This window comes from Pseudonaja textilis, chromosome 1 (assembly GCF_049901715.1).
Source record: "Pseudonaja textilis isolate UNSWEBS1 chromosome 1, rPseTex1.2, whole genome shotgun sequence".
NCBI classification, from domain to species: domain Eukaryota; kingdom Metazoa; phylum Chordata; class Lepidosauria; order Squamata; family Elapidae; genus Pseudonaja; species Pseudonaja textilis.
Genome location: NC_141990.1, coordinates 144,474,672 through 144,489,500, shown reverse-complemented (window position 1 = coordinate 144,489,500; position 14,829 = coordinate 144,474,672). Strand labels below are relative to the sequence as shown.

At 33.8% G+C, this 14,829-nt stretch overlaps 1 protein-coding gene across 3 annotated transcripts in view; it reads left to right on the top strand.

The window, feature by feature from the left end:
* RANBP17 (RAN binding protein 17) overlaps positions 1-14,829 on the top strand; it is a 182,129-nt gene that overhangs the window by 133,560 nt on the left and 33,740 nt on the right. For all 3 annotated transcript variants that reach the window (XM_026710357.2, XM_087918698.1, XM_087918703.1), the window contains 2 exons: positions 4,002-4,084; positions 12,948-13,162. In XM_026710357.2, the coding sequence (XP_026566142.1) occupies positions 4,002-4,084; positions 12,948-13,162 (298 nt within the window). The remainder of the gene's footprint in view (positions 1-4,001; positions 4,085-12,947; positions 13,163-14,829) is intronic.

The window sequence follows — 14,829 nt, the reverse complement described above, 5'->3', positions numbered from 1 at the left end:
GAACTTGAATAATTGAACTTTTCAATTATTGTCTACAGTTTTTAATGGGTCGTATAATGGTTAGGCTGAGAGGGAACCATTTAGTACAGGAGTCCCCAAACTTGGCAACTTTATGACTTGTGGATTTAACTCCCAAAACCGAGTTTGCACTCAAAATCTTGTTGTAAACTAAATGTGTGTTTGCAAATATATTTATTTATTTATTTTTTAAAAAAAGTATATTCTGTATTTAAATGGTTGAGTTAACTGTCACAAACAGTTGGCCAATCTTAATCAAAATTGAAGACAGTTTTTAAAGTATTCTAAGTCAACTCAGTCTATTAACTAAACATTGAATGAATATGTTTTACATATAACACATCTTAAATAGATACCAGGTGATTGGGTGACTTTGGTTGATTTTAACATTGACCTATATTAAGCTTCTCCAAAGGGGCTTTTAAAAGGGAGTTATTTTTAATATATCTACGTATATCTTTCTAGCTATTATCTAGCTAGCTAGCTATAAAATGTAGCTTTAAAGGAAAAGGTACAAGAGAAACCTTTACAAATCTGAGAAATTCCAAACAAGACAAAGAGGTATAAGATTAAGTCTCTAAAGGAAGGAAACCTCATTGAAATACTTTGCATATTCATTATATTAATTTACCTATTGGTATTCAGAAAGTCTATATTGTTCCCATTAGACATCATCATTGGGGATGAGTTTCTTTTTCTTGAGTTGTGTACAGCATTAAGTTTTACAGGTTAAAATGCACAGTACAATACACTTTGACATGGTGGAAATATGTTACAGAGTATTAAATTGTGCAATTTGATAAAATGGAATTGCTTCCATTATTTATATCTGCCAGGTGTTACTGTTTTGTACTTTGTAGAATAGAAAGTATTATGAAGTGTTCCTTATGCATCACAAAATCCTAGCCTCTGTTAGAGAATTCAGAATTTCTGGAATTTTAAGAACATTTCTCTAATTTGTCCATTTAAAACAATGATGTTTTGTCCCATTCCTTCATTTAGGAAATGTCTGAAATAGCAGGGGAATACATGGAGAATAAGGCTCTGACTTTGAAACAAGTTTATTTCTTCCTAATAGTTTCTTTTGCAACCAGTCCATTTGTCACACAAAGACTTTTTAAAAAACCCTAACAAACAATCTAAATTGAATTATTTTCTTAGAAAATGAATTTTCATTATTAACTAAATAAAGTCAATAATAATAGAGGTGGTTTGGTCTAGTGTGGTTAAGGTGCTGTCCTGGGAATTAGGAGATGGTAAGTACTTGTCCAAGGGTGGGCCTCAAAAATTTAAGCAACTGGTTCTCTGCCTGGTTGCTGGGTGGGCGTGGCAATGATGGGAGGGGCCAGCCAGTTTTTGTAACAACTGATTTGGCGAACCAGATGTAAAATTAGCATCCAGTTCACCCAAACCAGTGCAAACTGGTAGCAGCCCTTGTCCCATCTTAGCTATGAATGCCAGTTGAGTGACTTTGGGCCTACCTTACAGGGTTGCTCTATGGAAAACAGGAAGACAAAGGAGCATTGGTTATGTTCTCTGCCTTGAGTTATTTATAACGAATAAAGGCAGGATAAAAATCAAATTTTATGACTGCACCATCCCAGAACATAACCACAATAGTTAAATATTTTGCTTAGTTATTTATATTGAGTTATGTTTTAAGAGTAATATACTTCAGGTTTGAGTTTCTGCTCCTGATATCATTTGCCTTTGTCATTGCTTATGATGTGACACCTATATGTTTCCTTTTTATCCTCAGATCCTGAACAAGCTTTCTGTCCTTCCTTCAAAATCTTGTATACATCCCCCGCCCACGCATATCTCTCCACTTCTATATTTTGAGGCATCACCTGATATCTCTAGCTCTACTGTTCTTAACTGTCTAAAGATGTCCTGCTCCCTGAAGCAATCTTATACATGCTTCTTCTTTTGATTTCCCAAAATGCCACAGCTCCTTCACTTCCTTCAAATCAATTCAGAATTCACCTGTTCCATGAATGCTTTCAAAGCTTCATCACCAAAGGAAGATGGTGTTATTTCTATTCTCTGTAACTAAATAACACCTTTCTTTGTTCATCACTATCTCTGTTCTGTCCCCTTTCATGTTATTTATTTTGTCACTTTTTCCTAGGTGGTAGGTCCTTGAGATCCACATTTTTATTTACTTGTTTGCTTGTTTGTTTATCTATATGTGGCATTATATATAAGAGACAAGTTTTCCTCACTTTGTCAAGGTGATTGTTTCTAATTCATTTTGCCACAATATCCAAGCAGGAAATCTAACTGTATTACTTGCTAAGCTTCACAATCAATCTTGTGGAGCTAATTTATATATTAAGGTTGATATGAAACATTTTTCCTGTCTTGTGGGAAGTACATATTGTCTTTATTTCCATCAGTCAGCACCCACTTCAAACTATATTTATTTTTAGACTTAAAAGAGCTGTATCTTCTCTGGAGTCCAAATGTATGCTGGTAACAGTTTGCTGGGTACATGAAAGTTGAGTAATCAAACTCGGATTCAGTTCAAGAAGTATCAACAGTCAGGCTTAGAGATCATGTGGCACCTTATAGCCCTCTTTTGAAGCGTGTACATTCCCCAAGCATAATTAAGGAGACTATGAAGTAACTTTTAATACATTAGAAATACCACCACACTTATATGATGTGTATTTATATCATAAGGCTGATATTTGCTAATTAAGCTATTGAACATTTAGTTAATCAAGCTATATTGAATTGATATAGTGAGTGCTCCATTCATTCCCATCAGTGAATGAGTGCAGAATAGCTTGACTACTAGTCTTGTTTGCAGTTACGTATATTTGAGAGAAAATCTGGAACCTATACATTTATTCCCTCACACCTACAAAAGTTCTGATTAGAAATTGATTGCATGGAGAATCTATGGATAAACAGCTTGATGTACATTCCATCAAAGTTGTGAAAGTTGGGATCAGCAGTTACATTAATATTGGGAATAAAAATGTTGAATATTCTCATATTGGATGATGAATAAACCTTAGATTTAGGCTTAATTTGAATAAGTATTTGTAGAATAATAAATGTTACTATCATTCAAGCATCTATATTTCTTTTTATCTTAATAATCATGATTTTTGCTTTTACATATAAATCATGATGCTTTATACTCTGTAATACACATGGTTACATGTTTTTGAAAGATTTGAAGTGTATCTTTAGAGAAGTGGGGGAAAGCTTGGATTCAGGATTTTTCTTATTGATTCTGATAACTTATTTAAAAAAAGATTAGGAAGACATGATGGAGATTTATAGTGTGAGGACATTAATTAGTGCATTGGTGAACTTCCCAAGACATTTAACGGGTTAATACGCAGTAGCAAGATAATGCATACACAGATAGGTAGTATTTTTGTTGACTCTAATTGTCTTTGTTTCTAGATGCCCCATTCCCCCATTCCCCTTCCCTTCCCTTCCTCATCCCAATCATTTCCTTCCCATAATACACAAATTGCATGCTTTGCCCATATGTTGTGATAAATGATTGGCTGGAAAAATGATTATCCTAGGCAAGAGAAAGGAAAGCTTAAGAGAGAAGACAATGGATAGCTAGATAGAGAGTATCAGATAAATTATTGGGATGCTTATGGAAGAACTGCTTGTTACTAGAGACAAGTAGATTCTAGTAGACTAGATGAAATGATAAGAGACTAGATGAAACGACAAGCATTTGTCCATTCAATCAAGTTTAACTCAAAATATACCTATCATTTTGTGCCTGTGATGCCTCACTGGTTATTTTTGTCAGAATTTTTTTTCCCTTTAGGGTTATTTTCTCTGCTTCTGCCAACCGTACAACCTCACCAAGCTTATTGAAATCTAAATAGCTCCATTTTGGTTACATAGCTCTCATAATTCAGGAGTTGAATTACTATTGATATACATTATAAGTGCTTGTTTCATCAGATTATGTAAAGATATGTTGCTGCTTTTTTCCTCAGATCTCAGCGTTTAAATTTTGATGTGTCATCTCCTAATGGAATTCTCCTCTTCAGGGAAGCTAGTAAGATGATTTGCACTTACGGTGAGTTTAGTTGATGATTTCTTATATATATTTTTTGTATACTTAATAAGAAAAAAGCACTGCCTTCCAATTAAACAGGACCTGGCTTTTAAAACAATACTTGGATTCATGGATCTGGTTGTGAGAATTTATGGTATACAATGTCAGTGGACAACAGATCACTTTGGGCAGAGGGTGAAATACATTCCTGAAGTTCAGTCATTGTTCTATATAACATTACAGTTGATTGATTGATGCTGTACTTATCAATTTGAAAGCATAAGTAAGCCACCCAGAAATATAACAAAGATTTCTACATATAACACATCTGTTTATGCATTAAAAGAAAAAGGACATTTTAAGGAGAGAGGAGGATTAGAAAGGAGGTTGAAACAAAACCTATTTTTCCCATGTTATTTCAACTTTCAGTAGAATAAAAATTAGATATGTCAAAAAAGGAATTCTGAAAAAGAAAAAAAAGGAATCTTAAAGGAATATTTCTCCTACATGTGAACCTAAAAACATTGGTAGAGGTTGGCTAGATATGCATGAGGAATGAGAATAGATTGCAATATTTTGTGGTAGTTGCATTTAGATTAATTATTATAAGAAAAACAGTAGTTTAAGTTAAGGTAAGAGATTAATTATGGCATAAGACTTCTTCAATTAAAGTTAACTGCATCAAATTCACCCATATTAAAATTAATAGACTTACTGTAATTATTTCTAGGAAGTACTGTAGTAATTCAGATAAGGTACAGGCTTGTTTCATAGGCTTGTAGAATAAGAATCTTAGAATTAGAAGGAGCTCATCTAGGCCACTGAATCCAACTGCTCAGTGCAAGAATTTTCAAGCATCATTAACAACAGTTGGCTCTCTAACTTCTGCTTTAACGTGTCCAGTGAAGAGAAGTTATCAGCATTGAATACTGTGTGTTTTTTTGATAAACATTCAATTAAAATCTGCCTTCCCTAACTGAAATCCATTATGTAGTATTGTATTATGTAGAACAAGTATTGTTCATGTTTTATGTTATATAGATCCAGAATGCTACCACATCCTCCTTCATCTCTTTCCTTTTTATACAACTAAGCTTCTAATTCCATAATGATCCTAATTGACTGAATAAATGTAGTTTATTTGAATCCTTAAAATGTGTTTGTACAGAACTGGACTCAATATTTGAGGTGGGGTCTAATCAGTACAGGATGTACTGCAAGCGTAATCTCCTACGTTACTATTGACGCAAGTTCATTGGCTGGTTTTTTGCAGCCGTATCACATTGCTGACTCATGCTCGGTTTGAAATCAACTGCTAAACAAGGATATTTTCCCAGATAATGTCACATCATGTATTCTTCATTTCATATCTGAGCATTTGATTTTTACTTTCAAGTGAAGAATTTTACATTTGTTTGATAAATTTTGTTCTATTACTTTTAACTCATTTCTGCAATCAATTAATTTTGAACTTTATTTCTATCTTTTAGAGCATTAACAATCCCACACATTTAATAAACATTTCTTTCACTTTCTTATCCAAGTCGTTGCTGAGAACATTGAAAATTACAGTATCTACAATAGAAATTCATGCCATTTTCAGTTTATTGAGAAGCTATTGAAGAAGACTTTTTGAATGTGTTTCAAGATGGCAACGTATCATATCTGTTAATAGCCATGCCTATTAACTAGCTTGCTAAGAAGAATGTTATGTACTAATTTATCAGCTGTTGTACTATATCAAAGTATATTACATTTGCAGATTATAGGTACTATAATCTATTAAAGAAGTAAACCAATTAAAAAATGAGATAACATTAACTTGGCAAAACTTGTTTTTGACTAATTCATGTTAATCTGGTATCTGCAACAGTATTTCAAAGTGCTTGGATCACTTTGTGATTCATTGTAGTATCCAGATCCAGATATCAGATTAACTGGCTTGTATCCGAGTCCATCTTTCCCTTTTCTTTAATGGCAGAGGTAGCATTTGTCCTTTGGTCATCTCACAGTTCATTTAAACTCCAGGAATTTCCAAAGAAAGAATATATGTTTTGGTTCAAACATCCATCATTTTCCTTGATATCTTAGGATGCAATATATGTCATATTTCCTGGCAGTGTTCTATCAGTCTCAAGATTCAACTCTGTTCATTAATCCTTTTCTTCCCACTTATTAAGTGGAATTTATGTTCTTGTAGAAAAGATTGATTCAAAATAGAAATTCAGCTTTTTTTTTTTCTCTGTGTTCAGGTCTATATTGTTTTTTTATGTGCATTTTTCCTCTCCTGCCCCTGCTCCAAGTTGTTGCAGTTGTGCTATTATATTGTCTTCTTTTTTAGGAATTACCACTCATTTTGAAAACATGCTAATTTTTCTTCCAAGTGCCTGCTGTCTCCACTTCTCTATTGGGTAGCTTTCTCCCCTTACATTTCACCCAAATTTCTATTAAGCAGTAAATACAAGTGCATTAATGTAGAATTCAGAGTAAATATGAATTCTTTTCAAATACGGTGCAATTCTACCTATTTCCATTACTTCAGTTGTCCCAAAGGTGCTTTTTCATGAGGCAACTGGTCTTTTAAGCACTTGCAGGTTTATCTGTGTCCTCAGGGTCACCTGAGTAGTGCTCCTGGTTCCTGTAGTCTGCCATTTTTTTCCCCTCTGGAAATCCATTCCTACTCCCATGCCATTCAAAGGGTGTTCATCCCAAACTGGTCGGCTGAGAATCTCTACAGACTATTACTTGGGTTCCTTTTATTTAAAAAAATGTGTCCTTCAACTACTATTTTAAAACCATCCCATTAGCTCTGCCATCCTACCTGCTATACCTTTTTGCCTTTTTGTACTATGGGCTTAACACTGAACATTATTTACAATTATTCTGGTTATTTGAAGGGGAGAAATGTCTTCCTCCTTACATTTTCTGAAGTACTATATGTCTCACTATCTAAAATTCTGCTGGTTTTTTTTTCTGAAGCATTAATAGAAACCCTGTGACCTTTGAACTTATTGGTTAGATCCTAGAAGGCCTATTCAGACTGTTCCATTCTCAATCCCAGTAGCAACTCCTTGATGTTTGGAATGTTAAATCCCATAATCCTTGCCAGGACCTGAACAATCTGGAAGTAATTAGGCTTATCAGATGTATCTAAGAGGAGCAAATACAACATACTATATATTGGCAAAACAGGGTGAAAAAGATTTGTTCTAGACCCTAATAAACTGCATTGCTCTAGGTTTTATTTGTTAATTCTTCCAGTCTTCTTTAGGAAGACTGACAGAAAAATAATATTTTCAATATGCTGTATTTTATTTATCTACATTCTGTCATGATATACTTTGATGTAAGTTTTTAATTTTGTTGCAGCTTTCAGTTGTTCTAGCAGTTACAGCTCAGGGTCAGTCTCAAGGTTAGCCACAGTAGCACAGAACAATTTCCTGTTCTCATAGACCAGATAACATTTGGATGAGGATTACATTTTACCACTTTTCCAGTAGCCGGGGACATTATTTCTAATGAGCTTTAAATTGCTTCTAGAACATCTATTTTGTGAAATGTCGTGTTGTAATCCATTCTACTCTTCTAGCTTAATATCATGTATCTTTTTAAAGAAAAAGTTATTTGTTGCTGTCTAATAAGTATTATTAATTTTTAATCAATTGTTCATTTTCAATAATGGAACATACTTTATATCCATTGCTTGTTCTATTTAGAGCCTTCATAGCAATGGAAGTGACATTTTGCAGATATATAGATGCTGGCAGATTTTAGAGTAGTAAGCAATAGTGTTACATATTTTAAAAGCATACAGACACTTATTTCCCTCTGTTTTTTAATGATAGTTCAATCTTAACACTTTTATTTTAATAATATCTGCTTTTGGCACTTAAATATTTTTTTATCTGTGTTTATACAATTTGCAATAGCATAACTCCCTCTAAATTCTAAATAATACTATGCTGAATTCTGCTATATGTCCAAAAACATTAGCTGTTAAAAATACTCTCCACAACAACAAATAACTGCTACAATTGTGAGACAGCTACTGGAAACTTCATCCCCAAGGTACTATAGCTGCTTGTGCCAACTGCAGCATTCAGTCAACTACATCATGTGAATGACAAAATCCAGTCAATTGAGGCAATTTCTAGTTTTTGCCCTCTATATCCTACTAGAAAAAGAACTGGGGAAATACAGTGGTTTAGAAAAGCAACTGTCTCCATGACAAAACTGATTGCTAAGTCCATCCTACATAATGTATCTCCTAAAGAGTCATTGGCTGAAAAACTCAAGTCATACCTGTCTCCTGGGTGAACAGTGCCAGTAATATAATGAAATCTGCCAATACTGTCCTGTTACAAAGATTTATGGGTCTCTGGGAAGTTCTGGATGGGGGATTCCAAAAGTGACAGCTCTTGATTCAGTTAGTGTGATTGTGTGGTGCCAGTGGTATGGCCATTTAACTTAGTTAGCAGTTGACTAGGTTAAGTGTTGTGTGTAAAGATTAGAACACATGGAACACAGTAGAAGTTTAGTTTTAATTTTAATTTCAAGTAACAATTGTTTCCACTTACAACTGGTCCTCACATTTGTGACCATCGCAGCATTCTCACAATCACATGATCAAAATTGGGACGTGTTTATGACAGTTGCAGCATCCTATAGACATGTAATTGCAATTTGCAACCTTCCCAACTGGCTTCTGGTAAGCAAAGTCAGTAGGGGAAGCCAGATTCACTATATTCTCGTATATTTATCTGTCAAATAGTAACTCCCTCCAGGTCCCATCTCTTTGAGATTGTTGTCTCAGAAGTAGGCTGTTTTAATAGCCATGCCACATTTTAGAACACCTGAACTCTAGAACCCAATTATTTCAATTAATACAGGACGAAAGAATATGTTGATCGATGGTGCAGTTGTGAGCACTTTATTACAGTATTTAGCTGTTTGATTATTTTGTTTGATCAGTTATTCTGTGTATTTTTGTGATGATTTTAATGATGACATTATTAGCTACTTAGAGCCTTCTGGAATTGGTGGCATATGAATAAAACAAACAGTTGGAATCTATGTCTAAAGAAGAATTGTTGACTTTATTTCAAAAGTAAGATCACCTAAGGCTCCCAGCCAAAGATGTTCCCTTGGTTATTTGGTTGCAGACATTTAATTGCCCAACTAGTTAACATTATCACCTTGCACTGTTGATGTTATCTGAGTAATGAAACATGCTAATAACCACACTTGGAGAGCACCAAGAACCCCAATATTTAATCCTGAGCCCCGGTGGGCAGTGGCTAGAATGCAATACTGCAGGCTACTTTTGCTGCCTGCCGGCTGCCTGCAATTTGACAGTTCAACTCTCACCAGGCTCAAGGTTGACTCAGTCTTCCATCCTTCCGAGGTGAGTAAAATGAAGACCCAGATTGTAGAGCAGTATGCTGACTCTGTAAACCTCTTAGAGAGGTCTGTAAAGCACTGTGAAGCGGTATATAAGTCTAAATGCTATTGCTATTGCTATATTCTATTGCAGATAGTTCCAAGTTAATTTTCTTGGGCTGGAATGGGATTATAATAGATCCCCCTATAAGAAGGAGAAAATGGAACACTCTGTTAACTATAGGCTGATTAGGTTGCTCTCAATCCTGGGAAAACTCTATGCTAGACGTTTAAATGACAAATTAAACTTGTACCTTGAACAGTACTTTGTTTTAACAAATGCTCAAACTGCTTTTAGAAAAGGCAGATCAACAATTTATCCATGTTACCTGGCAAGACAAATATTTGCTTCCTTTATAGATTTTAAGGCCTTATTTGATTCTGTTAATAAAACTAAATCTGGGCTAAATTAATGAATTTAGTTCCAGATATACTTCTCATATACTTAATACAGGTGTTATATTAAAATAGTCTAGTGCTGTTAGGCATGAAAGCCAGCTGGGTGATTTCAGGCCAGTCATTCTCTCTCAGCCCATGTCACAGGACTATTGTGGGGGAAATGGGAGGCAGTATTAAAGTATATTGACCATCTTGAGCTGATTAATCACAATAATGCCAGGTCCTTTGAAAAGATTCAAAGGGTGGACAAAAATGCAAAATCACCATTGGTCAGCTGCAGAAGGCCACCTTACTGGGATCTGCTCACATAATCTGCTGATATATCACACGGTCCTAAACGCTTGGGAAGTGTTTGACTAGTGATTTGTGATACGAAACCCAGCATAGTTATCTCGTTTGCTGTGTACACTGTTGTTTTTTTGTTAATAACAACAACAACAATAACAAACATCTACACATCATTCCTTGGAAAGGACACAATATGTGGATAAAAATGCCAAATCCAGTCTAAACATCTGACTCTGTAACCAACCAAGTATTCCCAAAATAATATATTACAAATCAAATAGAATAAAACTTCAATTTTGCAGGGGAGAGGGGGGGGAGATGTTGAGAAAAAAAATCAAAAAGTATAACTGGAAAATTCAAGACGATATGATTACACAAGTGGAGAATGTTAATTATCTTTGCATTTTATTTAACCATGCTCTATTCTGGTGACATCATTGTAAGACAGTAATTTTGAAAAGCTACTATAAAGGCCTTGTAGTATCCCTTTAGCAGTACAGCTTTTTAATGCAAAAAATGCATTTCAAATTTGATATGAAGCTCCAATTTGGATTACAATTGCCAACAATTAACATAGCCCAACAGCAGGTAAAATTGTTAAAAGTTCTAAATTATGTTCCAAATTCTCTAATTCTCCTGGATATTGGGCAGTTCTCTTTGAAAGCAAAAGCTTGGCTAAGAACTATTAAGCTTTGGATTCAACAACAAGGAAGGACTGCTGCAAGAAATCCCAGTTGATTCCTATGTAGGTATGTGGTTTAAATAGGTGACCCGAAAGATTGATCACATTGGTATGAATCCTGATTATTTGATTTCCAAGGATATGACTTCAACATTTAATAGGATTAAACAAAGATTATAGGATATCTCAGGACAGGGATTATTGTCAGAGCCCAAAGTTCCGTATTTACTTGTGATTTATGCAATAAATTACAAATAAACTTTCCAGCTCACGATACATTATAATAATTTAAATAAATAAAAAATAGTCTTTTCAAAGCAGATTAACTGTGTTGCTATCCAGTATGCTAAACACTACGTTTCAAAAGATTCCTAACTCAGAAATGTCCCTGTCATAGAATTGACCTTGATGCAATAAATCATATTTTATTCCATTGTGAATTTTCAGTAGGATATTACCTAGCTTATTTTAAAATCAAGATCAGGGAGACATATTTTTAGATATGTTAAAATTTTACTCACACATAGAAATCCTAACATTACAAAGGTAATAGCCAAAATTTTAACAATGATTATAAAAGCAAGGTCTTTAGTAGCACAACAGTAAAATTGAATTTTAAATTTATCAATTTATTTCATTTGTTAAGCCATTTTATGTAAAATTAAATTTTAGATTACCTCTGCACTTCACTACTGGATCTTTTGGTCAGAAATAAAACTATATATACATACATACGGTACGTACATATATACACAAACACACACACACATACACACATATACATTCATAGATATAGATATATATAGATATATATAAAACTAGCACTTTGAATTGCATCTGGGAATTAACTGGTAACCAATGCATGTCTTGCAAAATAGATACAAATACAGCAACTATATATGGTTCATTGAATTTTAGTTTTTAAATGGTTTTCAAAGGGTATCCCGTAATTCAGGTACTAGTGGATCCATCATCAGTAACTGAGTTTAAGTGTATTTGGAATAAACACATGCCCATCACTTGACAAAAATTAAAAAATTAATAAAACATACAAATAATTAAAAATAATAAATTAATTGTTTTAAAAGAAAATAAAAAATAAAGGGCAGACTCGATGGACCTTTCCTGCTGTCTGTTTTCTATGTTTCTGTATAGAGTATATTGCAGAAGTCTATCCTTTGTTGGTAAGTGCCTGACTGGTGTAGCCATAATCTGTTTAAGGTAAGACTACAGCCAGTGCATCCGCTGAAGCCAGTAACCAAGGAATAGTACAGAGTTGACAGAATCATCTCGACTAATGTCATGTCAAGCAGGGGTTGGGCGGTGCCAGTTTTAGACTATTCCATCCATTTGAAGAGCTCCAAACAAAACTTACATCAAATTCTGAGGTAGAAAGTAATCTAACATTCAGCATTTGAGATATATGCTGTCTCAGAGTAGTTCATTTTCAATGATTGGCTTAGCTAGGGTAAGATTTTCCTCTGGATATATAAAACAGGATCTGGGGCACACTCAATCCTTTTTATTGTAAAAGCCAATATCTCTATGTAGGCATGTAAAAATGTAATATTTGATATCCATATATCTTTAGCACTATATTATCATTATATTGCCAAAAGGACCAATATATATATTGGGGGATATATATATCTCCCCCCGTTCCCTTTGATTTCAGGTCTGATACTTCCAATTCCTAGATTTGGCCTTAAGAAGGAAAAATGTTTATTTTTTCATTCTTAAAATATTGTTTAAATTTGGCAGATTTTTACTACTGGTACTAAAAAGCTTTGTTCCTCTCTCCCCCCCTCCAATAAGGCTTTCTTTTAACTTATACAATTCAGTGACAACTACTTAATAACAGGGCAATATTAAATAGTCCAACTCATGGAATAACATCATCCCTTACTTTGTCCTAGATGTAAGGCAGATCACATGACCTGTCCATTGATAATCATATAGCACAAATATTCCAGTAATGATAAAAAGTAATAGTTAAATGAAAGTGCTAAGTAACACAGATTCCAGGTTTTTCAGTTACTTATGTCAGTTTCTCTTTGTTTTTCTTCCTGCAAACAGGTAATCAGATCCTATCTCTTGGGACTTTGTCAAAGGATCAGATTTATCCATTGAAACTCAAGGGTATTTCCATCTGTTACTCTGCACTCAAATCTGCCTTATGTGGAAATTATGTCAGCTTTGGCGTCTTCAAGTTGTATGGGGACAACCACTTTGACAATGTACTTCAGGCCTTTGTCAAAATGCTGCTTTCAGTATCCCACAGTGACTTGCTAGTAAGAAATTATTCATCCTGGGAGTCTTTATGCAAATTATGTATTACTACCACAAGCTTAATATGAAGATAGAGTGGAATCTAGAACAACTTAAGTGCAGTTTATTTTTGTTTCAACTACTATGCATGCATTAGTAGTTCTTACACATGCAATATTATGTGTAGTTTCATTAACCGGTTATGAATATTTACCTTAAAATATTTATAATGTGTCATCAAGATAATCACAGATCATCTACTAAGTAGATGATAATTCACAAACTGGAGTAGGATTGTTTTTGACATTGTCAGTTAAACTTGCTGATATGTTGTCAATCAGTATTCCTCTGACATTAACTCCCATGGATTGATTTTAATGAAAATGACAGTCTTACAAACTAGTATCTATTTGACAAATGAGGGGGAACTCTCTGAAGACCAAAATCTTACCACTGGGTCAAATAAGCTGTACATCTTGTATAGCACTGATTTTCATCTAGTCTAATAGAAATTACCTTGGTTTTTTTCAATTCTCTCTGCAGTAATTTACTCAAGCAAAATTTTAGGAAAATTAAATATATAAATCCCTTTTAAAATACCATATTTTTTAATTATCTAACATACACACAGAGAGACACACACGTGTGTGTGTGTGTGTGTGTGTGTGTTTGTAATGTAGATTTCATTAGTAATCATTTTTTTGCATCAAGGTTTCCCAAAGCAAACAGTAAAACAGCATTGGATGCCATGTTTATTTGATTGTATGTCCCAAAAGCTGCTCCCAGGCAGATAAGAAACAATGACAGTATTATTAAAGGAGACATACAAATGTTTGAAATAAGAAATACAATCAGAAAAAACGGTGTCGTTACAATTTTTTTTTTACATTTTTCTCCTCCCCTTCATCTGAGTTGCATTACTGCTTATGATGAAGTTGCATCATTGTGTCCACTTTAATTCTCCTGTTAAGGAGTCTTATCTTACTGTCTTCAGTTGGAAAAAAAAAAAGGAAAGCATAACAATTATAACATTTCACAGTTGGCAGTGTGACTGTGAGAGAAGCATTTAGAACTATTGGAATTTTTACATACAAATATCAAAATAGCTTGGCAAAATGCAGCAGTAGCCATAAAGAATATATTTGGAAAAGGACATGAAAAATTGGCAGCACAGTACAACCGGATAAGCATTAGTAAGCAGTTGTAAAACTTTTATTCAATATTAATTTAATTTCCATTTTCATAATATTGAGGACTCCAATTCAGTTATTGCAAAATATTTGACCTGATCGGTTTTTATATCTCTTAAGCTGAAGTAATATTTTTCAGAATAAGTAGTTTAGAATTTTTTTAAATTTTAGTTTGCCTTGGATTTTACTATTATAATTAAAAATTTAAAAATACAAAGTTTTTACTTCATAACGGAAGATAGTGCAGGTCTGAATAGACAGTTGTATGTTTTCAGTAGCAGCCAAAAATATGTATATTCTTGTAGAACATAAGCTGATTTGAATAGTTAAATATTTCAAAATTATTTGCATCACATTAACTTATAAATTTTCAGATAAAATGTTCAGACAGTTGCTAAAAGGAACGCCTGGAATGGACGTAGTGATGTGCAGAGCTCTCAGTAGCAAAGAGAACTGTAACTGTTACACCTGGCATAGTTATATGGTAGATTCACTTCAGA